Consider the following 24,853-nt stretch of genomic DNA (forward strand, 5'->3'; position numbering starts at 1 on the left):
TATTCACTACCACGAGAACGATATGGGAGAAACTGCCCCCATGATTCAATTATTTCCCACTGGGAACCCTTAGAACATGTGGGAATTGTGGGAGTACAATTTGAGGTGAGATTTGTGGGGGGACACAGAGCCATACCGTATCAGAAGCCTTCACCTGGATTTCAAAAGATGTATGGAAAAGCCTGTATGTCCAGTAGAAGCCTGCTGGGGTGGAGACCTCATGGCAAATGTCTACTATAGCAGTGCAGAGGGAGAATATGGGGTAGGAGCCCCCACAGAGTCCCCACTGGGGCACTGCCTAGTGGAGCTCTGAGAAGATGGCCACCATCCTCCAGACCCCAGAATGATAGATCCACTGACAGCTTGCACCCTGAGCCAGGAAAAGCTGCAGGCACTCAACACTAGCCCTTGACAGCAGCCATGGGGACTGACCCTTGTATCCAAAAGAAAATAATTGTTCTACCATAAAGACATGTGCACTCATATATTTATTATAGCATTATTTGCAAGAGCAAAGACATGAATATTTTCTCTATCATTGGATAGAGAAAATGTAGTATATGTACACCATGGAATACTATGCAACCATTAAAAAATTATGTCCTTTGCACCAACATGGATGCAGCTAGAGACCATTATTCTAAAATAATGCAGGAAGAAAAAACCAAATACCATACGTTCTTAGTTATAAGTAAGAACAAAGCGCTGATTACACATGGATGTAAAGATGGCAACAACGGATACTGGGGACTACAAGAAGGGGAAGGGAAGGTGGGGACCAAGACCTGAAAAACATATACTCCATGAAATACTATGTTTTCTACCTGGGTTACAAGATCATTCATACTCCAAGCCTCAGCATCACACAATGTGCCAATGTAAAACCCTGCACATGCATTCACTGAATCTAAAATAAAAGTTGAAATTTTTTTTAAATAGGTGAAGATCTGAATAGACGTTTCCCAGAAGAAGAGATACAAATGGCCAACAAATATATGACAAAATTCTTACCATCTCTAATTGTCAGGGGGATGCATACAAAAACCACCATGAAATGTCACCTGACACCTCTTAGAATAGCTGTTATCGAAAAGATGAATAGCAAGTATTAGTGAGGATGTGGACAAAAGATAACCCTTGTATACTTGTGGTGGAAATACAAACTACTATGGCCATTTTGGATAATAGTATGAAGGTTTCTCAAAAAATTTTTAAATAAAACTACCTGCTAATGAGGCTGTTGAGATATAGGAACACTTTTACACTGTTGGTGGAATGTAAATTAGTTCAACCATTGTGGAAGACAGTATGGTGATTCCTGAAAGACCTAGAACCAGAAATATCACTTGACCCAGCAATCTCATTACTGTGTATAAACCCAAAGGAATATAAATCATTCTGTTATAAAGATACATGTACACACATATTCACTGCAGCACTAGTCACAATAGCAAAGACATGAAATCAACCCAAAGGTTCATCAAAGATAGACTGGATAAAGAAAATGTGGTACATATACACCATGAAATACTATGCAGCCATAAAAGGGAATGAGATCATGTCCTTTGCAGGGACATAGATGGAGCTGGAAGCCATTATCCTCAGCAAACTACCCCGGGAACAGAAAATCAAACACTGCATGTTCTCACTTACAAGTGGAAGCAGAACAATGAGAACATATGAATACTGAGAGGGGAACAACACACATTGGGGCCTGTTGGGAGGCAGGTGGAGGGAGAGTATCAGGATAAATGGGTAGTACATATATGCATTGGACTATTATTCAGTGTTACATAATAATGAAATCATGTCATTTGTGACAACATGGGTGGACTTCGAGGGCATTATGTTATATGAAATAGGCCAGCCACAGAATGACAATTACTATATGATTTCACTTGCATTTGAAATCTAAAATAGACAAACTCACAAAAGCAGAGAGGAGAATGGTGGTTGCCAGGGGCCCTGGTGCAGGGGAAATGGGTAGATGTGGTTAGAGCACAAAGTTTCAGATATACCATAGAAGTAAGTTCTGGAGGTCTCATTTACAGCATAGTGCTTAGAGCTAAGAATACTGCATTGCACACTTAAAATTTGCTAAAAGGGTGGATTTTGTGTTCTTACTGAAATTTCTTACCAGTAATAATAACAATAGTGGCGGGGGGGACTTTAGGAGGTGAAGGATATGTTTCCAATCTTAAGGGTAGTGGTGTTCATGATGTATACTTACCCCAGACTCACTGAGATGCATACCTTAAACATGTACAGCTTTTTAAATGTAATCATAGCTCAACAAATTGGGTTAAAAAAATAAAAAGAGGGGGTTGGTTAAAAAATTTAAAAGGAGGGGTAGATGTTCCCTTGTTTTTCTCTCTTGGCTATTTTCTTTCCTGGTGCCTGGAATTAAAAAATGATAGGTGGGCATTTAGCAGCCAAACTGGAGCCTCTTCTAAAGTACAGCAGAGCAGACAGCTGGAAGGGGCCTGCGTCCCTAATGAATTTGGCAAGCATCTGTACCAGCCGTGATAGGTGTAACTATAGATTTAAGCGAGAAAGAAATAAACTTCTGCCTTGTTTAAGCCACTTTGTTCAGACATTAATTTCATATGCATATAGAGAATATATGCTCCTTTTGAGTAGGAAAAATGTTTATGCCATATGGTTCGTAATGGGTATTCCGCAATGTAGGATGATGCTGATTATGATGACAATGATGACAAACAGCATGAAATAATAAGTAATGAAAAAAAGTGGCTTAATAGTTGTATATGGTTACTTTATTTAAATATTCTGCTGCTAATATAATTCAATGTATTTGTATGCCGGTGGGAGTTTTATTTGATGTAGACTAAGAAAGTTTACATTATTTAATGAAAAATACTAGATCAATTTTAAAAAACAGTAAAAATATCATGAGATGGAACTAAGCATCTGTATTACAAAGCAACTGTCCCAGTTGATTTTATGCATAATTATGATTGAGAATCCCCTGATCTAGATCCAACCTATCTCAACCTTTATAGGTGCTATCAAGGAAGCACCTAAGGAAGACAATTTTCCTGACTATATCCATACCTCCAGTTAGTAATAGATCTAGAGATCTAGAACCCAAATCCAGTCCTCCTGCTTCCATGTGCAGTGGTCTTTCGCTGTTCTGTTTTGTTCCACTTGGTGAAGAGGATTTGAGAATAAATGGCCACATGATTCAACTCCCTCCTCTGCTCTGAGGAATATAGCCTTGTCCTAGCAAGCAAGAAGCTCATACAGTAGTGGAAGAGGCAAATATACATTCACTAATCTAACATACAAGGCAGTAAGCACTGTAACATCAACAAAGCACTTTGGGGTTTCAGAACAGGAGCAAGTGGGGTGATTAATTCTTAGCAGGGCTAGAAAAGTCTGGGAAGTGTTCACTAACAAAATGTCTGGTCATTAACGAAAGCAAGTGGTTTCTCAACACAGTCTAATTTATTGTAACAATATAAATGGTTGTTTGTTCATAAACTTTCATCTTTTGCCAAAATGTTTGTAGCTTATGTTCCCATTTAACAAGGTTTTCTGGCCAAAACTGTGCATCCACATCAGTCCTCCCATCAAAGCAATTGTGCATGCATAGAACACCTCTATCTATGAATATCCCCAATGAGGTACAGAAAGGCTCTTCTTATCCAAACAGAGACATTCCACTGGTGCTAGAGAGCCATGGACGGAAGTTTTCTCTGCCTCCTGGAAATGAAGCCAAACTTTCTTCTTTCTTCAGCCATGAGGATTCCTGTCCTCCTCTTCACCATTTTCTTCTTTATGAGCCAAGTTCTACCAGGTAACAAAATAAACTTGGTAAGAATGGAGCGCCTAACACCTTACAGGGATTCAGAGAAATCACCATCATCTATGACCAGATAGGGGATCTCATAGGAAATCTGGAAGACACATCAGTCTCTGACTCCCTGGTTAGGCCCAGTTCTGTCCAACCCACCTGTACAGGCCCTGCACACCCAGTGCCCACCAGGTCCTGTCAGCCAGGAGGACCCGTGCTCATCCCCTGAAGTATCCGTGGGAGCCTGCATCCCACAGGGACGCACATCTCGGGGCCAACCTCCATGGGGGCCTCTTGGTTGTGGTGGCGGGGGGGTGAGGGGTAGTTGACTTCCAGCCCTCCCATCCTGGCCACTGTATTTGTGGGGATCATTCAGGCCTGGGAGCTTCCTGGGGACCCCAGAAGGAAGAGAACAGGGTGGTCATGGCAGCCTCAGCTCCAGGCTCTGGGCCAGAAGTTGATAACGACCAATTGAGAGCAACCACTGAATTCAATCCTCTTACAGATACACGAGAAGTTGGCGAAAAACTGAATGTCGACCATTCTATGGTCATCCAGCATTTGAAACCAATTGGAAAGCTTAAAAAATCTTGATAAGTGGGTGCCTCATGAGCTGACCAAATATTTTAAAAATCATCCTTTTGAAGTGTCATCTTCTCTTATTCTATGAAACAACAATGAACCATTTCTTGATCAGATTGTGACATGCCACAAAAAGTGGATTTCATACAACAGCCAGCTCACTGGTTGGACTGAGAAGAAGCTCCAAACCACTTCCCAAAGTCAAACTTGTACCATAAAAAGGTCATGGTCACGGTTTGGTGGTCAGCTGCCGGTCTTCTGATCCACTACACTTTTTGAATCCTGGTGAAATCATTACATCTGAGAAGTATGCCAAGTTAATCGATGAGATGCATGGAAAACTGCAGCACCTGGAGCTGGCACTGGTCAATATGAAGGGCCCAGTTCTCCACAACGCGTGACCACCTGTCATACAACCAGGACTTCAAAAGTTGAATAAACTGGGCTATGAAGTTTTGTCTCATCTGCCATATTCACCTGAACCCTCGCCAACCAACTACCACTTCTTTAAGCATCTTGACAACTTTTTGCAGGGAAAACACTTACACAACCAGCAGGGTGAAGAAAATGCTTTCCAAGAGTTCATCGAACCCTGAAAGCACGGAATAAACAAGTTTATTTCTCATTGGCAAAAATGTGTTCAATGTAATGGTTTCTTTTTTTTTTTTTTTTAAGACCTAGTCTCACTCTGTCGCCCAGGCCAGAGTGCAAAGGTGCAATCTTGGCTCACTGCAACCTCTGCCTCCTGGGTTCAAGAGATTCTCCTGCCTCAGCCTCTTGAGTAGCTGGGATTACAGGCACTTGCCACCACACTGGCTACTTTTTGTATTTTTAGTAGAGACGGGATTTCACCACGTTGGTCAGGCTGGTCTCAAACTCCTGACCTCCTGATTCACCCGACGCAGTCTCCCAAAGTGCTGGGATTACAGGTGTAAGCCACTGTGCCCAGTCCATTGTAATGGGTTCTATTTTGATTAATAAACACGTGTTGCAGCCTAGTTATAAAAATTTAAAATTCACGGTCCAAAACCACAATTACTTTGGCACCAACCTAATAATAGAAGAATTAAAAGAGGCCTTTATATTAGAGAGCCCATGGATGATAAAATAATAAAGAATATTACAATCTCCATAACCCACAAACTTGGTAAATTAGACCAACTGGATGAATTAAAAGGCACAATCTATTAATACTAAAACATAGGAGAAATAGGTAATCTAAAAATATTGATATCTACTTTAAAAATGGAATCAATACCTAATAACCTTACAGAAAACCTATATATTCCAAAATCCTGACATTCTGTCATGTTATTCTAACTGGTGGGATTCGGGGATTTCCATTTTGATAAGAACATAGGTGAGTCGCACACACTTACTTTTATTGCTCATTGGTCAGGAAACCTATGTCCACTATAGGATACTGCAGAGCGATGCGTTTTGGAGAATTTAGGCAAGATAATATGATTTACAGAGTTAAAGGAAGACAACCTGTTTTATGTACAGTAATTCCTCATAATATCACAGGGGATACCATATTTAAACTTTGGGGTATCCCCAGGTATAATTCTTATTTGAGCCACATGTGAATTTCAGACATGCAGGCTTCCCAACTTTTGTGGCTTTCAACAGATGTGGAAGTTAATTCACAACCTACTTTGTGGAGGCATAAAATTCAATGAGCACTCATTTAGCATTTTATTTGAAATATTATTTTTGTAAACTTTGCATTTCCAATTAGGTGAAATTTTAAACCTGTTTCAGTTCTTATCCACTTTGTTTTTTTTTTCCCTGAGACGGAGTCTTGCCCTCTCACCCAGACTGGAGTGCAGTGTCATGGTCTTGACTCACTTCAACCTCCACCTCCCAGGTTCAAGCAATTCTCCTGCCTCAGCCTCCCAAGTAGCTGGGATTACAGGTGCCCACCACCACGCCCGGCTAATTTTTGTATTTTTAGTAGACATGTGGCTTCCCCATGTTGGTCAGGCTGGTCTTGAACCCCTGATCTTGTGATCTGCCCACCTCTGCCTCCCAAAGTGCTCGGATTACAGGCCTGAGCCACCGTGCCTGCCCTCTCCACTCTTTTTAGGCCGAGGGGAGTAAGGTTTGCTTTAAGTTAGGAGGGACTCCGGTGTAACCAACCCATTTGTGTAAATTTCTTCCTTCAGAGTTCTTCAAATCAGCATCACCATGGCTAAAGGCCTCCCACATGGTAATAATTGCGCTACAGGATTTTACGAACATGAAGTTTATGTTTGGCTGAATTAATCTCCTTGCTGAGGCACAAGGGGGCCATAGGTGTTTTCACCAATTATGAAGCGGGTTCACTGTGCAATGGCTACCAACTTTTCTGAGTACAATGAGACCAAACACATTCATACATAAATTCCATAAAGTGAATTTATTACTTACAAATAGCAAACAAAAGACAACAGAAGCCTAGGATTCAATATGAACCGCTACCACAAGATCAGAAAGGCTACCCAGAGCAGATGGATGGAGTTTTGACTGTAAATGCTTCACTTGCACTACAACTGAGGGACCCCAGAAAGCAGCCCACCTTGGGTTTTCTCCCACGATGTGGTTTGCTGGACACAAACGTTAAAGGCCACTCTGTTTCGAGCAGGGACTCTAACAGAGCCTGGGCTGTTCTGACCAATGTCACCAGATTATCAGGATATTGCATTCCCAGCATATCATACAGTTATCTTGAGAACTACCAGTAAGAAAGGGAGGAAAATGGCCCTGCACCCTTCAAACTGAAGGATCAGGATATTTGTTGTGACAGAGGCACAGACAGTAGCGACAGAGTGTTCTTGTGAGCCATCTACTAGCTCTCTTGAACCATGAGGCACCATGGATGTACACCTCATCAGGAGGGTGTAGGGGACAGCGGCAAGGGGAGCAGCAGCACAAGAAACAAACAAGGCCACTACTTCTGCCTACATAATTACTATTGTCTTGGAGTGTACAGTAGTTAATAATGTTCACATGGCTGCCCTCAGCATACAGAGATGGTGACCAGAGTAGATGCAGGGACTACAGAGATACAGCCTGATTTTTGCTAATTAGGACTTAAGTGTCGGTTTATGTGCTGTGCTTCTGAGCATTAATAATCCAGGGCCTCAAAACTGCCTGTTAAGCACAGGCCAAATGTCATGCTGGGGTGCAATTAAACATTCATGTCTAGGAGATGAGAGCATTTTAGTGTGGGAGAAGATGACAACACCTGAAGACCACAAAACACTGTGCAGAACAAAGGGAAGGCCCATCGTCAGCTCATGGTTCTGACTCAGGTGACTGCTGATGTGTTACGGAACCGTCAGCCGACAGCAGGTAGGTCAAGTTGAGCAGGTGTCCTGCATGAGGGCTGGTCCATTCCACTCGTGTTGCATTGCCAATTGTTTCAATAGCGTCTCATGCATCCCACTGGTGAGGAAGGAATGACACCCTAAGTTTACTGGCACCGTTAAACACATATCTATTACTAAACAGATAAGCCAGACATCAGTTATTAATTACATACAGAAAGATGGCATAAGCTCCCACAGGCCCAAACAGGGATTAACTTGAGAGCAGGGAGTGGTATCACATTAAAAAAGTGAGGATGTTCCTTTTTTTTTTTTCCTTTTTTTTGAGACAGAATCTCGCTCTATCACCCTTGCTGGGGTGCAGTGGTGTGATCTCGGCTCACTGCAAGCTCCGTCTCCCATGTTCATGCCATTCTCCTGCCTCAGCCTCCCTAGAAGCTGGGACTACAGGTGCCCACCACCATGCGTGGCTGATTTTTTGTAGTTTTAGTAGAGACGGGGTTTCACCGTGTTAGCCAGGATGGTCTCAATCTCCTGACCTCGTGATCCGCCCGCCTCGACCTCCCTAAGTGCTGGGATTACAGGCGTGAGTCACTGTGCCCGGCCGAGGATGTTCCTTTGTTCCTACAGGAGTACGTGATTGGTTTGTCTGTTGGCTGGTAGGGAACTGAATCATGTGACACTGACTGGTAAGACTGTAATACTCTAAAATACAATATATAAACTATCATACCTTAATGGTGTAATACGATCTACTACAATACCAAAGACATCGATGAAAAGCCCAACGCTATCATATGTGACTGAGAGACTGAATGCTTCCTCCCTCAGATTGGTTACAACCTATCGTCCTATGACAGTCATCTCTCCTTCATTCAAAGTGAACGATCCAAATAACAGACAGAAATAATAAAGAATAAAGGGCAACAGATGCAAAGAACTCACGAGATGATACTCCATGATAAACTTTATGTACTTAGGAATTAATACCAACTCAGTATTAGCAAAAAATAAACATCTTTACATCAAGAGTAATTTTTCCTTTAATAAAGAAAGGTGGAATGTGTATAATGAACAAGGTATAATCAAAGTTTACCAAATGAGGCTAGTAAGACTATCTCAACAATTCATAATCATTATTCACTGGTCCATTAATCACAGGGCAATACATACAAATGAAACTTACCTGGCCGGGCACGGTGGCTCATGTCTGTAATCCCAGCACATTAGGAGGCCGAGGCAGGCAAATCATGAGGTCAGGAGTTCAAGACCAGCCTAGCTAACATGGCGAAACCCTGTCTCTACTAAAAAGACAGAGAATTAGCTGGATGTAGTGGCGGGCGCTTGTAGTCTCAAGTACTCAGGAGGCTGAGGCAGGAGAATCGCTTAAACCCAGGAGGTGGAGGTTGCAGTGAGCCGAGATTGCACCACTGCACTCCAGCCTGGGCAACAGAGTGAGACTCCATCTCAAAAAAAGATAATAATGAAATAAAAAAATTGAACTTACCTACATATTAGAAAAACATCAAACTTCAACCATGAATCCAGCAAATTATCAAATGAATAGACAAAAATTCTACCAACAAACTTAATATCATTATCTATGAAACTCAAGTACTACTGCTTAAAGAGCATCTACAGAACTCTCACCTCAAGGTTTCCCTGCAAAACAACGTGAAATGCATACTCAAGAATCTTTAAGAATGAGTCACTGATAAAAACAATATACTTGTAACTTGTGTAACATTTCATACACTTTTTTCAAACACTGCACGATAATTAATTTGCATCAGGCTTTCCAAATTAGAAAAGCTTCACTTATAGAGCTTCTTTCCCATGGGAGTTTTCACATGACTTTTCAAGTAAATGTGAAAACTGAAAATATTCTTGCAGTTTCTAAACTATTAGAGTTTTAATCCTGTGTACGTTCTTGTATTTACAAGGTCCACCCAGCTACAGTGTGCATTTTCATATGTCCTTGAGTGGGGATGAGAGAAATGAAACATTCCCAGATTCTGGACATTCATAGGGTTTTTCTCAGGAATGAGCTGATGTCTTCAAATGGAACTAACACAACTGAAGGCCTTACCACAAATTTAAATTCAAAAGGTTTTTCTCCACTCTGAGTCCTCCCAAATCTTCCAAAACAGGAAAATCTGAAGGCTTGACCACATTTCCTACATTCTTAAGGTTTCTCTGCAGTGTGAGCCTTTTCATGTTTATGAGAGAATGGGAAAGAGTAAATGTTTTACCACATTTCTTACATTCAAGGGGCTTTATTTATTTATTTGTTTGTTTATTGATTTATTTATTTAGAGATGGAGTCTCACTCTGTCACCAGGCTGGAGTGCAGTGTCACAGTCTCGGCTCACTGAAACCTCCGCCTCCTGGGTTCAAGTGATTCTCCTGCCTCAGCCTCCTGAGTAGCTGGGATTACAACCATATGCTACCACACCCAGCTACTTTTTGTATTTTTAGTAGAGACGAGGTTCCACCATGTTGGCCAGGATGGTCTCGATCTCCTGACCTGGTGATCCGCATGCACAGGGCTTTCCCCCAACCCCCTGTTGCTTTTTATGTCCTTGAAAAAGAACTAAGACCACTGAAATGTGCCACCATGCCCAGCTAATTATTTTTATTTATTTATTTATTTATTTATTTATTTATTTATTTATTTGTTTTGAGACAGAGTCTCGCTGTGTCGCCCAGGCTGGAGTGCACTGGTGCGATCTCGGCTCACTGCAAGCTCCGCCTCCTGGGTTTACGCCATTCTCCTGCCTCAGCCTCTCGAGTAGCTGGCGTGAGCCACTGCGCCTGGCATTATTTTATTTTTTGTAGAGACAGGGTTTCACCATGATGCTCAGGTTGTTTCACATTGTTTTAATCCAAGCTGGTTATAAACTCCTGGGCTCAAGCAATACACACTCCTTGGCCTCCCAAAGTGCTGGGATTATAGGCTGAGTCACTACACCCAGCCTCTATATCATGACTTCTTTCATGGCGAGTAAGGTGACTGGAACGAATGTAGGCTTTACCGCATCTCTGACATTCATAGAGTTTTTCTTCAGTATGAATTATTTCATGGAGGTGAAGGGAACTGAGGCGACTGAAGGCTTGGTCACGTGGTTTACATTCATAGACTTTCTCTCCAGTATGAGTACTTCTATGGTTACAAAGGGAACTCAAAGGACTAAAGGCTTTGCCACGTTGTTTACATTCATAGGGTCTCTCTCCAGTATGAATGCTTCCATGGTCACGAAGGGAAGTGGAACAGCTGAAGGCTTTATCACATTTGGTACATGTATAGGGTCTTTCTCCAGTGTGAGTCCTTTCATGCGTCTTAAAGGAACAAGAAAATCTGAATGTTTTTCTACATTCCTTACATTCGTAGGGTTTCTCTCTAGTGTGAGTTCGTTCATGTATTAGACAACAACCGGAAACAGTGAACGCTTTACCACATTGTTTACATTTATAGGGTTTTTCTCCTGTGTGAGTTCTCTGATGTCTTTCAATTGAATTGAGAACATAAAAAGCTTTCCCACATATAGCAAATGTATATCTGGATTTCCACTGTGCATTATCATGTGTCTTCTAACACCTGGAACAGAAACGAAGAGTTTCCCACACTGTTCACATTTATATTGCTTCTCTCCATATGGTTTGTATCCTGAGTGAGCTAGGATGTGCCTATTAAGGAGGGAATGACGCACAAAGACTTTTCCACAAATACTTCATTCACATTGTTTTAATCCAGGAGAAATGCTCTCATTCAGATCAAGCTTTGGAATTTGGCTGACAACTGTCCATACTGACTACCTTCTTTGCTTTCACACAGTCTCTGTATCATATGATTTCTGTAAAAAAAAATGGCAAGCACATTATTATTGCTCGGTTTAGTAACTTTCTACTTATTAATAGGTCTTTGACTTACACTGCTACCAATACCAAGGAAAATGCTTTTTTTTTGTTGTTGCCATGACTGAATTATTTGAAAGTAAATGGGTTACTACTGAAAACACAGCTACCACTTGCATGGCTATGACCAAATTAGTAACATTCATGTACACAATTTTGTAGTACTATTTTCAAGTAAACTGTTTTCCAAACACTGACTGCTACCCTGAAGTACATTACATTTTGGGTGAAATTTTTCTAAAAATAAAAAATTTCAAGTGACTCTTATTTGTTTTGATCGCTTGTTTTTAAGTTCATGACAAGCTAAGATTCCTTCAGAGGACTTTATTTCCTCTTCTCAGTGCAAATTATCTTATCTCTTTCCCAGATTTTTCAAAGTGATCTTCAATATTCTGGCCTTTCCATTTGCTTCCTAAAATACAGACCCACAAAATTATCACAAATTATTACAAACTATAGAAACATTACTAGATTTAATGTTCATTGTACATAGTGCCCATGCCTGATTTCTTCACCAAATCATTCCCTTGCCACATTCCAAATCACAAATAGCACTGATGATAGGGAAATAATTCTGTAATTAAGTGAAATGTGTTGTCATTCTCACCTACAGAAACCAGGTTCCTGCAAGTGTCCTGCATCACTTCTCTGCAGAGAATCTTCTGAGAAGAATCTAGCAAAGCCCATTCCTCCTGGGTAAAGTTCACAGCCACATCCTCAAAAGCCACGGAGTCCTAGAACATCCCACACATGTGGATAGAAGGATGGGTGGGACTGACAGCACTGGGAATCTATAGTCAATCCATAAGCTGTTTACATGATTCTAAAATTTCCAAGCATTTATTCTGTGACTTGATTGTCACAACTCTTACTCTGTTCACACATACTCCCTCCCACACAGCAGTACTAATGCTAGAATTGAACTATTCAAAAAGGCAACAGCAAAGTAGAAACACCCATCTTATTAGAGAATCCAGGAAGTAAGATGTGCTGCTAGGAGTTACCTTTTAACTTCACTTTGTACATTTCTAGTATCTGTCATAATAAAGTCCTACCTGATGTGCATAACGGAGTTAATATTATCAGTCCTGAGACTACTTATTCTTAAAAACGCCTGCTCACAAAGTTTCATCTTTGTTTGTATTAGTAACTTACATTTTGAAAGGGATTCCACCAACCCAAGTAATAAGAATGACTCACTGCATCTAAATGGCTTATGCAATATATTTGCTAAAACTTTTTCTGCTGAAGGTCCATTATATTGTGTCACTGCAGTGGTGCTTAGGGAACCAGACACCAAAACACAGTCTGAACACTAAGTGTTCGATGAGTTTCCCTGGTAGACAATATTTTACACGTGCTGTCACTTGTTAACTGAGGAATTGAGCCCATTCCATGTGATTACACCAAGACAGAGTAGGCTCACTAAATTTAACTGAGTAGTCAATTAAACCAATAATTGATATTTGGTAATACTAATGCCACAATTTTAAAAATTTCCATTGCACAATATCAAGGTAGAAAAGAATAAGAGGAAATGTGACTCATGTTTTTTAAAATGACATTTATATCACCACTTCCAGATGTTATTCCTATGAAATCACATAAATTCCCAACTCAGGTTGTTTTTAGGCAAGAAAAACTACTTTTTCTTACGTAGTAAAAATGACAAATGTCTAATGATTTTTAGTCACCTAAAAAAAGAGTGATGGCTTGTCTAACATACTTCTAAGATTTTCAAACGAAAATATTCAGGACAGCACAGTATTAGCAGAGAGATGAGCAAGCAGATCAAAGGGAAAAAAAAGTGTTAATGACCCAGCATTCATATGGAAAGTTGATCAATGATAGAGTAGGCACTATAGAAGAGAAAAAGAAATCACATGCGTTTTAAAATATGAGACAAACCAGGCTGGCATCTACTTGGGAAAATGCATTGCATTCTTCTCTTTCCATGAACCCTAATCAACTTATTATATATTCAAATATGAAAAATAAAACCAGAACACTTTCAGAAGTCACAGGAAGATTTTTTTTTTTTTACGAAGGATTAGGCAGAATTTCTTTTATGTAAGAAAACAGTAATAAAGGAACAGACAAACTCAAACATATTAAAATTTAGGGAATAAAAAGAAAATAGAGTGGGCAGGGCATGGTGGCTCACGCCTGTAATCCCAGCAGCTTGGGAGGCTGAGGAGGGCGATCACCTGCGGTCCGGAGGTTGAGACCAGCCTGACCAACATATCAAAACCCTGTCATTTTGTTGTTTGTTCGTTTGTTTGTTTTTTGAGACGGAGTCTCACATTGTCGCTTGGGCTGGGGTGCAGTGGCAACATCTTGGCTCACTGAAACCTCCACCTCCTGGGTTCAAGCAATTCTCTTGCCTCAGCCTCCCGAGTAGCTGGGATTACAGGTGCCTGCCACCAGGTTCAGCTAATTTTTTTGTATTTTTAATAGAGACAGGGTTTCATCATGTTGGTCAGGCTGCTGTGGAACTCCTGACCTCATGATCGGCCCACCTTGGCCTCCCAAAGTGCTGGGATTACAGACCTGAGCCACTGTGCCAGGCCTAATACCCCGTGTTTACTAAAAATACAAAAATTAGCTGGGTGTGGTGGTGGCTGCCTATAATCCCAGTTAATCGGGAGGCTGACACAGGAGAATCACTTGAACCTGGGAGGCGGAGGTTGCAGTAAGCAGAGATGGCGCCGTTGCACTCCAGTTGGGCTACAGAGCAAGACAGTGTCTCCAAAAAAAAACAACAACAACAACAACAACAAAACAAAACCCTCAGATATCCAGAGAAGAGGATACAGATGTGTCCACTGTCATTAATTCTTCACCATGCTACAAGAGGGAAACTGACATTTTGGTGAATCTTTGTAAATCATCAATTTATCTATCACACTTTTATTTCACCGGTAGCATTGACAAAGCTAAGTCCTACAATTCCATTTGAAATCACCCTTGAAAAGAACAGACCTTTAAAACTTACTACACTCACTCCGGGGAAGAAATAAATACGAATTTTTAGCAAATAAAATACATCATTTTACTTTGCCTCTTTGGAAATAGTATGTTTATCTTTCAAGCTGTACAGGTAACATGTATCTTACAGTCAATGAAAAACTGAAACTCAAATAAGCGGACAAGCCTTTTCAAGGTAACAAATTCAGGGAGAGGCAGTGCTGACTCCAACACAGACCTTTGTAAGTGTCACGGCAGGCCATTCTATCCCTCGGGACACCCATCCTGTTCAGTAAAGTACTCAGTGACCACCTAGGAGGCACTGGCACTGCTCTTTGTCCTCCTGTGTGCCTTCAGTGCATTTTCATGTTCAGGTTGTTGCACATCCTCTCTGTTGTGGGTTTTCCTTGTCCTTTGGGACAGTTTTTCTCTCTTCACAAGTCTGAGACAATCTAGAGAGCAGAAATCATTTCTGCCTTTTCCTCCCAATATCAGCATCCCACTGGCAGACCATCAATGTGTCTCCGAGGAATAAAAACTCTGGCTGGAGGAACAGTTTTAATGACCTAGCTTTAATGACATTACGTTGTATTGTCCATTAATTTTAATGTCCTAAAATTTTAATAACCCTAAGGGGTCACCATTTTAGATGAAATTATACCAGGAGATTCCTCTAAGGCCAAGAGCATCCAGCTACTCCCCTGAGAGACTCTACCCCCTACCTCAGGCTGTCCTTGGCGATGATATGACCCCGGGGCTGATAGTCACTAGACCCTCCAATAGACATGGCCACTGTGGGTATCCTGGGTCATCCCCAGACAGTTCTAAAATTCCAGGACTAGGAAAAGACAGGAGGGTGGCTGAGAACACAGCACCCTGTAAAGTTTTCACAGGGGGACCTCAACCTAAAGACATTTTGGTAATATGTACACTTAGGAAAGATGAAAAGAAGAGAGGCACAAAGATTTTTTTTTTTACAGTAGAGTGTCAGATGATTTATTCTCCGCTTTCCTCTCCTGTAAAGTGCTTGGAAACAGAAAAATATTTTGGCCAAGGTGGTTCGTGCCTGTATTCCCAGCACTTTGTGAGGCCGAGGTGGGAGATAAATTAAAGTCAGGAGTTCGAAACCCACCTAGCCAACATGGCAAAACCCTGTCTCTACTAAAAATACAAAAATTAGTTGGACGTGGTGGTGGAAGCCTATAAGCCCAGCTACTTGGGAAGCTGAGGCAGGAGAATCGCTTGAACCCGGGAGTTAGAGGTTGCAGTGATCTGAGACTGCGTCATTGAACTCCAGCCTGGCTACAGGGCGAGACTCCGTCTCAAAAAAGAAAAAAAAAAAAATATATATATATATATATAAAAATATACATTTAAAAGTATTACATGTAGATAGTATTTGAAGTTATGGGACTGACTGTAGGTAGAAACAAGAGAAGGCAAGGAAAGTTTTTATATTTATATTTATATATAATTATATAAAATTAATATACATAATTATAATATATAAATATATCATATAGGCTGGGCACAGTGGCTTACACCTGTAATCTCAGCAATTTGGGAGGCCGAGGTGGGCAGATCACTTGAGGTCAGGAGTTCGAGACTAGCCTGACCAACATGGAGAAACCCCATCTCTACTAAAGATACAAAAATTACCCAGGCATGGTGGTGTGTGCCTGTAATCCCAGCTACTCAGGAGACTGAGGCAGGAAAATCACTTGAACCCGGAAGGTGGAGGTTGTGGTGAGCCCAGATTGCATCATTGCACTCCAGCCTGGGTGACAAGGGTTAAAATCCGTCTCAAAATAAATGAATAAATAAAACAAGAAATATATATTTACGTCTAAATATATAATTGTAATACATAAATGTATATATAAATATACATTTATTATAAATTTATTGATATATGAAATATGTTTATTTCTGAGATAGTGTCTGGCTCTGTCACCCAGGCTGGAGTGCAGTGGCACTATCATAGCTCATTGGAGCCTTGAACAGATGGCTCAAGCGATCCTCCCACCTCAGCCTCCTGAGTGGCTAGGATTGCATGCACACACCACCATGCGTAGCTAATTTTAAAATTTTTTGTGGAGACAGGGTCTTCCTTTTTTGCCTAAGCTGGTCTTGAACTCCTGAGCTCAAGTGATCTTCCTGCCTCAGGCTTCCAATGTGTTAGATGTGGGCCACTGCATCTGGTCTAATGCATTTTTTCATTTGCGAGTTTATATTATTTGATATTTTGAAGTATTGAATTTGTTGAACAACCAACTTGCAGAATTCTCGAACAATGGATGGTCAGCTCTCATGTCCTGGTTCAAATCGCCCCAGCACACCATGGCTAGAAACCTTTCAGCCAACTTCCACTTATGTGTCCTGGGGCAGGACAATGTCACTTGGCCAATCCCCACTAAGAGGGACTCCAGAAAGGCAAGAAACTATTCTGTTCTCTATAATGGAACCTGACCAGGGAGAAGGCAGCTGGGAGGGCCAGCTGGGTCCTCCAACCAGCAGCGTCCACCATCGACCCACTGCCCTAGAACTACACCGTGCTGGGCATTTGGGGCGCTGTTATGAGCAAGAGTTTCCATTTTTCTTCTCATGGGACCTTCATGCTAGTGGCAAGAGACAATTTTTTTTTTTTTTTTGAGAGAGAGTTTTGTTCTTGTCACTCAGGCTGGAGTGCAATGGTGTCATCTCGGCTCGCTGCAACCTCTGCCTTCTGGATTCAAGCAATTCTCCTGCTTCAGCCTTCAGAGTAGCTGAGATTACAGGATTGCACCACCACGTCTAGCTAATTTTTGTATTTTTAGTAGAGATGGGGTTTCACCATGTTGGCCAGGCTGGTCTGGAACTCCTGAGCCACTGCACCCAGTCAAGAGGGAGATTTTCAATCAATAACTATAATTGTGATGAATGCCAGAAAGAAGAATGTGTGTGATGGGGAAGGGACCTAAGTTATTGTCTCATATTTTAACACTTTCACAGGCAATAACTAAAAACTTAGAAGCTTAAAACAACACACACTTTTAAGCCAATTTTGGCAAACTAGGAGTTGAGCATATTTTAGTGGGTCCTGTGCTTGGGATCTCACGCTAAGCAGCTGGGCTGCATCCTCATCTGAGGCTCCACCAGGGCAGAATCCATTTCCTGGGACCCAGTTGACAAAGGCCCAGCTTTTTGCTTCCTTGCCTACCGGGCCCCTCTAAAGGTCTTTTCTCAGCACATTATCTCCCTTCGGCAGCGCCTGCAGGCGGAACATTTCTCTCAAGTGTGAGAAGATGACGCACTGTGACAGTGACATCCGATTGCTTTTGCCAGGCTCTATGGGTTAGAAGCCAGTCACCGGTTTTGCTCGTACCCAAGGTCAGGAAGACTATACAAGGGCATAGGTTATTGGGGGGTCAGCCACTTTAGGGTGTGGCTGCCACCACAGAACTTGGTGAGAATTTAAGGGTTGGTAGGAGCTGGCCAGGTACAGGGGTGAGGGTGTGTCAGGCAGGAGTGAGGGCATGGAGGGGGATGCAGAGGCCTGCACCCTGGAATGTCCTTTCACTCCCTGAGGTTTTGTTCTCCTGATCCCTGAGTACATCCCAGAACACGGTGGGGCCCTAGCAGGGGAGAGGTAGGGAAGCATGTGTTGTTCATCTGGGGAGCTTGTTAGGCAAATCAGATTAGGGGCCAGGCTTTCAGTGGTGGGTGCGAGCGTGGGAGTGATGAGTGTTCAGGTGTGTGTGGGAAGAGCGATGGGGATAGGGTCAGCCACAGCCACCATGAAGACCTTAACTGTGCATCCACCCATCCCAGCAGCATCCCTGAGTGAGTGCCTTCAGGGTGCAGGTCCTGTTTTACACAGGTCCCAGTAGCTGGGACCACAAGTATGCGCCACCACGATCGACTAAGTTTTTGTATTTTTAGCAGAGAAGGGGTTTCATCTTGTTGGCCAGGCTGGTTTCGAACTCCTGGCCTCAAGTGATCCACCTGCCTCGGCCCCACAAAGTACTGGGATTACAGGCGCGAGCCACCGCGCCCGGCCCTTCTTCACTCCTAACGCCCACCATACGTGCTTCCAAATGTTTGCTGAATGACAATGGAACGAGTGAATGGGACTACGTGACTTTGGGCAGCAGGCAATCCTATTCCTTGGACCTCAGTTTCACTTTTTGTAAAGCAAGCCTGTCTCTCGCTCTCTGCCCTAAAAGCCTGAGTTCTGGGCTTGAGATGAACGCGTCCTGTAGAGCAGACTGCAGGAGGACGTTGAGCTGGGTCTTCTAGGAGTCCAGGATCCAGCCAGCTCTTGGGTCCGGTCCTCCCGCGGAACCCTGTACGCCCAATCGCAGCGCCGCCCCGCCCAGCCTCCATTTGTTCCCGTAGGCCCCGCCCTCTCCGCGCGGCTCGCTCCGCATTGGCCGGGGGGCGGGCCCTGGGCGCCAGGCTCCGCTGGAGGCGGTGCGGCGGGCGGCAGGCGGGGCCCTGTTCCCCAGCGTAGTGTGTGTTCCGGCCGCAGCCTCGCGCCAGCTGCAGCTCCTTGATCCGAGCCGGATCCTGAGCGTGGAACACGGGCTGAACCCGCGGCAGCGGCCCCGCCCCGGCACTCCATTGTTGAGGCTGCCACGGCTCTGTCGGCTGTTCAGCTGCGCTCCAGTCGGCGCAGGCGCCGCGGCTAGGAGCGAGCACTCGGAGGCGGCGGTCTGAGGTGAAAACGGGTAACGAGGTCTCTGGACCGGGCGGCGGTCTCTGCCCCGGGCGTGGCGGCTCAGAACTGGGCTCCGCAGGGTCCGAGGTCGGGATCCGGGGTCCTTGCGCCTGGGCTTTGTCTCGGCCTCGGGTGGCATCGGGGGCTTCGCCCCTGCTACGATACCACGTGGGCCCGCGCGGGGTTCCCGGTCGCCCTGCCGGTAGGGGCCGGTCCCCACTGCTCCCCGGCTCCCCGCGTCTGCCGCGGAGGGGGCTGCATGGATCCGGGTGCTGGCTTCTGAGCCGAGATGACGTCACTGCACTCCAGCGTGGGCGACCGAGTGAAACTCTGTCTCGGAAAAAAAAAAACCTGGTCAAGTGTTTTACCCAGCCTAGGTACGTGTGGTAGAGCCGAATGAAAGCTTAGAAAAAGATGACTTGAGAACTAGCCCAGCAGAGGAATCAGGCGGGATGTGTTGTTACTAAATGAAATTTGCACCTGTTTTCTCCCAGACCTCGTTAAGTTGTGTACAACAGAGAGCTCAGGTGTTGGGGGCAGTTGACCGGTTGAAGAATGCATTGCTATTATGTGAGGAACAGTGGCCTTTGAAAAAGCAGAACTGGATCCACGTTCTTGCCTGGTAACTCGAACTATCATCTAGTTTGTAAAGGGGAATGCAGTTCACTGAAAAATTCTTATGACAGTGGGGAAAGGATTGGGGTGTCTGCATTGGTTTGTGTAATATAGGTCATATGAACGAGCTTTTAGGCTGGAGAGAGACTTTTCACCTCTCTAACTTTACTTTCACAGGACAATTCCATCATGATTTGAAGATTTTTGAGTGAAAACTACATTGTTCTGCTATGTGTTTCGGGGCAAATTTATACATACAATTTGCTTAAATATTTCAGATGATACAAGAATATATGTGTGGGGTAAAAAGCTGAAATTTGCATTCCCCCTTCTCTAGAAGTAACCATTGTGAATAGTTAAGTCTGTTTTCCAGCTATTTTGTATACTATAAATACACTGTGAACATTTGAGTGTATATATACATGTATGTTACACACAGTTTTAGAGATGGATTATTGCTCTGTTGCCCATGCTAGTCTCAAACTCCTGGGCTCAAGTGACCCTCTCGCCTCAGCCTCCCAAAGTTTTGGAATAACAGGCATGAGCCACCGCGCCTGGCCTGCATGAGTATATTTAGTAATTGCTAAGTTACTCTGTTCAGTACGTGTCTATTGAAGTCCCCCATGTACCAAGCATTATTCTGAATACCTTATATGCACCAATTGACTTAATTTTTAGAGCAGCTCTCTTATTGTGGCCGTTTTACAGTGAGGAAACTGAACCACAGAGAGGCTGGGGACGTCGTCTAACATCACACAGCCAGTGCTGTTGGAATTGAGGTTTGAACCCAGACAGCTGGCTTCAGATCTCTTAGCTGTTATCGTAGATGGCACACCCAAACCTTAGGGCCGCCTCCCAAGCCTTGCCTGAGCTCTGCCTGAGTTCTGCGAGAGCCGTGTATGTGAGGTTTCTTTCCTCTTTAAGAACACAAGTCTTGGAATTGTCCCAGACCCTGGTAGGACCTCTTGAGGACCAAAAACAGGGATTCTTCAAGCCTGCCCCAAGGGCTAGATCTCTGATTTAGCTACTTGGAAGGTAGATGTAGAAGAGAGTAATTTTACCAGAACAAAAAGTCAGGATGGCTGGGCTGACTTGGCCAGATGCCGTGGCTCATGCCTGTAATCCCAGCACTTTGGGAGGCCGAGACAGGTGGATCACCTGAGGTCGGGAGTTCGAGAGCAGCCTGACCAACAAGTTGAAACTATGTCTCTACTGAAAATATGAAAATAAGCTGGGCGTTTTGGCGGGTGCCTGTAATCCCTGGTACTTGGGAGGCTGAGGCAAGAGAACTGCTTGAACCCGGGATGCAGAGGTGGCAGTGAGCTAAGATCATGCCACTGCACTCCAGCTTGGGTGACAGAGCGAGACTTCGTGTCAAAAAAACAGAAGGAAGGGGAAGGGGAATGCCTAGGCTGACTCATAGGGAAGAGGCCCCACAGCAGCCGTAGGACCTTGGCCACTTGGGTGGAAAAGAAGGAAGGAAGAGCTTCACCCATGGCGGTGACCTGGACTGCAGAAACCACACTAAACAGTCCACATCCTGGAGCCTGGCCACCCCATTTGCTTCTCTTCTTGGGTAGAGGGCGCGGGGAGCTTTCTAGCCCGGAGGCTGAGCAGCGCAGCTTCTAACCAGGATAGGCGTTTGTCTGTCCCTGGGAATACAGACAGCATTCTCATAAGCAGCCCAAATCCTCCTGAACAGCTTTTTGTAGGGTGCGGCGGGGCGGGGCAGAGGGTCATTTTGACTCGTAGGTACCTTTTCCACTTTCACTGCTGATAACTGTGTTACAGATTAAAGTTTTGTTTTTGACACTGAAGAGGGCTTAAGAGAGTGAGCCCTCTATTATGGCACATCTAAGTCTGCTAAAATAGAACCACGGGGTAGTGTAGGAAAATCTCTTCTAAATTATGGATCATATATGGTGAACGTTAGAAGCCATGTGTACCTAAGTTGAAAAATCAAACCATGTCTTGTATTTGGGTGACCCCGGTAAGTCTGGATGTCACTGCGCCTTGTGTGAACACAGGATGCTGAGGTGTAGGGATCAACAGGCTTTTTCTGGACATCTTGCGCTTGTCCCTTGGGGTAAAGTGGGGCGGCAGTAGCAGCGCACAGCTGTTGGGCCCCTGATATTTGTCAGCTGGTTTACATGTGGGATTCCATTTAATACAATCTTGGAGGTAAAATTATGTTATTGAAGATGAAGATAGAGGCTTAGAGAAGTTAAGAAAATTGTTCAAGGTCACATTATTTGTTTTGTTTCGTTTTGTTTTTGAGATAGTTTTGCTCTTCTTGCCCAGGCTGGAGTGCAATGGTGCGATCTCGGCTCACCACAACCTCTGCTTCCCAGGTTCAGGTGATTCTCCTGCCTCAGTCTCCCGAGTAGCTGGGATGACAGACATGCGCCACCATACCAGGCTGATTTTGTATTTTTAGTAAGGATGAGGTTTTTCCATGTTGGTTACGCTGGCCTTGAACTCGCAACTTTGGGTGATCCACCCAACTCAGCCTCCCCAAGTGCTGGGATTACAGATGCGAGCCACCACGCCTGGCCAAGGCCATGTAATTTCTTAAGTTGAAAGATGAAGTACTGGATGAACTCAGAAGTTTGACTTCAAGGCCCTTGATCTTTCCATAACTCGTGGTTCCTTCCCTGGTTGGTGGGAGTGACTGAAGAACTCCAGGAAGCTGTGTTTTTGGAAAGAGGACCTGAGGGGTGTATGGTCTTTCCAGGCTTGGAATCTGCCATGCTGGGCTTCTGAATTGTATAGCTTGACCATATAGAGAAGCCCTCATTTAAGACTTATTCTTTGGGGAAAATGAAGGAAAGCCGCCCACATGAGACAGGCAGAGGCGACTTTCTCAGAACTGCTGTGGCAAGAGAGTCGGCACCGTCACTTGCGCGTGGCAGAGACTGACATGCAAGTGAGTGGCGGATGAGGAGTGAGGAAGCTTCAGGATGGAAAGAACAGCTCCCAGTGGTGGCTGTTGTGGGGGCCGGAGGCGGCTGTGCAGAGGTGGGGTGTCCTATGTGATTGGGTAGGGGCATATTTGGCTTTCTCTGAATGATCCTAACTGGAAACACTGGGCCAAAATTAGGGTGGCTGTCAGTTTTGAGTCAAGTCCTGGTCACCTGGGACAGAGTTGTGGTTTAGTTTCTGGGTTGTGGAGAGAGAGCAGTCTGGCTTTCTGTCTGATGTGCTAGCCTGGCTGGCCTCCTGGCTGTTGACTGTAGATAGGGGATTGGTTTCCTGGGTGGGCAGCTACAGGTTGTGATCTGAGTTCTGTCTTTCTACATATGATCAGGCATGGTCTGTTTGTATATTCAGTCCCTCATTTTTCTTGTCAGTAAAAATATCAAGTGACAAATTGGATACATTGGGAAGATTTTAGATGTCTGTGTCCCCTGGAGGAAGTTTTCACATTCACATTGAATCAGAATGAATATAAACAATGGGACCATTTATCTTGAAGATTTAAAAGAGGAAATCTTCAACAATACTACCTCGGCGCCATTGCCTCTCTGTCCATCGTTAGGGAATGTGTTTTTATGCACCGCCAGCTCATCGTCCACCAGTTTGTGGTTGATCCAGTTCTCTATACGTCTTACCTTGTGTGTATCTCATTGTTTGCTAGTGTTACCTTTCCCCTTCGTCAGTGTAGTTTATTTGTGTAGCCTCTGTTGGTAGGAAGTTATTTGTGGAATTTGTGAATGGAAGGGACCTTGGAGGTCTGCTAAGTCAACCAAGTGATTTTAGAGATAAACGGAAATACAGGGATATGTTCCAGCTTTTTTGGTGGCAAAACCAAGAATAGAAAGCAGTGTTCTTTGTGCCACAATGTCATTGGAAGACAGCTCAATGTGGGCCTAAAATGCAGAGTAACTAACTTTCATTTATCTCTGCTTCTGACTCTTGTTATCAGACATTTTAAATTGACCTAAATGTGTTAGCAGAAATATGAAAAGTCTTGACTTGTTTACATATAAGGTACTTTGTCGCCTACTCATTTGGTTGTTTTTTTCAACAGGATTGAAAAGATATTGTTATAAACTGAATGTTTATGTCTCCCCCAGATTCTTGTACTGGAGCTCTAACTGCCTGTGTGATGGTATTAGGGGGTAGGACCTTTGGGAGGTGATTAGAGTTAGATGAGGTCATGAGCGTGGACCCTGGTCTGACAGGATTAGTGCCCTTAGAAGAAGAGAAACCAGGCCGGTGTGGTGGCTCACACCTGTAATCCCAGCACTTTGGGAGTCCCAGGGAAAGGGGGCATGGAGAGGAGGTCTCTGAACAAACCTTGCAACATCCATTTCTGCTGAGTCCGGTCCGAGGTCTGGTTCTTGACATGTACACTTTTCAGAGATACTTGGTTTCGATTTTTATCATGGCTCACCTGAGCAGCAATGGTTTCGAACTGCCTGGAGATGTGGTCTGGAAGGACAGTGCTATGGCCATCCTTCCCGCTCCTGCAGTAGAGGAGTCATCCTGGGACTAGGGGGCTTCGCCTGTAATCAGCTATCTCATAATAAGTGGATTTGATGCTGGTTTCGCTAGGTCAGGAAATTTCCCATTTGGAACGAAAACGGATACTTGTTTTTGGGTTTTGCTGAGGAGCCACAGAGTTTAGAGCAGGGAGTGGAAGTTTATTGAGACACGCGTGAGTGCACTCAAACATCTTCCATGAAACATGGAAATAAAGGCAGTGTTCCAGAGAGGTCCTTGGCTTTGGGATATAAATATTTCTGTAACAGAATGGCACTGGATGTCTGCTGTGTTTTTTTCTCTGCTATTTTTGCAAGTTTTATTTGGGTGTGTGTCTCCTGTACAGAAAGTATCGCATCAGTTTTTGCCACCAAGTATTTACAGCCGTTGGTTACCTCCTATGTGGGTCACTTTTGTGCCGTGGTTTCTTTGGGGAAATTGTAGGTCTCCTACCCAAAGCAC

At 43.8% G+C, this 24,853-nt stretch overlaps 1 protein-coding gene across 1 annotated transcript; it reads right to left on the minus strand.

Moving 5' to 3' along the window:
• Positions 1-10,620: 10,620 nt before the first annotated feature.
• On the minus strand, positions 10,621-21,973 carry LOC114675715 (uncharacterized). Its single transcript, XM_077966394.1, is given in 8 exon segments — positions 10,621-11,270; positions 11,273-11,512; positions 11,515-11,567; positions 11,980-12,037; positions 12,233-12,359; positions 18,841-19,531; positions 21,462-21,558; positions 21,919-21,973. Coding segments are annotated over 8 exon segments (1,971 nt in total).
• Positions 21,974-24,853: the final 2,880 nt, after the last annotated feature.

This window comes from Macaca mulatta, chromosome 15 (genome assembly GCF_049350105.2).
Source record: "Macaca mulatta isolate MMU2019108-1 chromosome 15, T2T-MMU8v2.0, whole genome shotgun sequence".
Lineage (NCBI taxonomy): Eukaryota > Metazoa > Chordata > Mammalia > Primates > Cercopithecidae > Macaca > Macaca mulatta.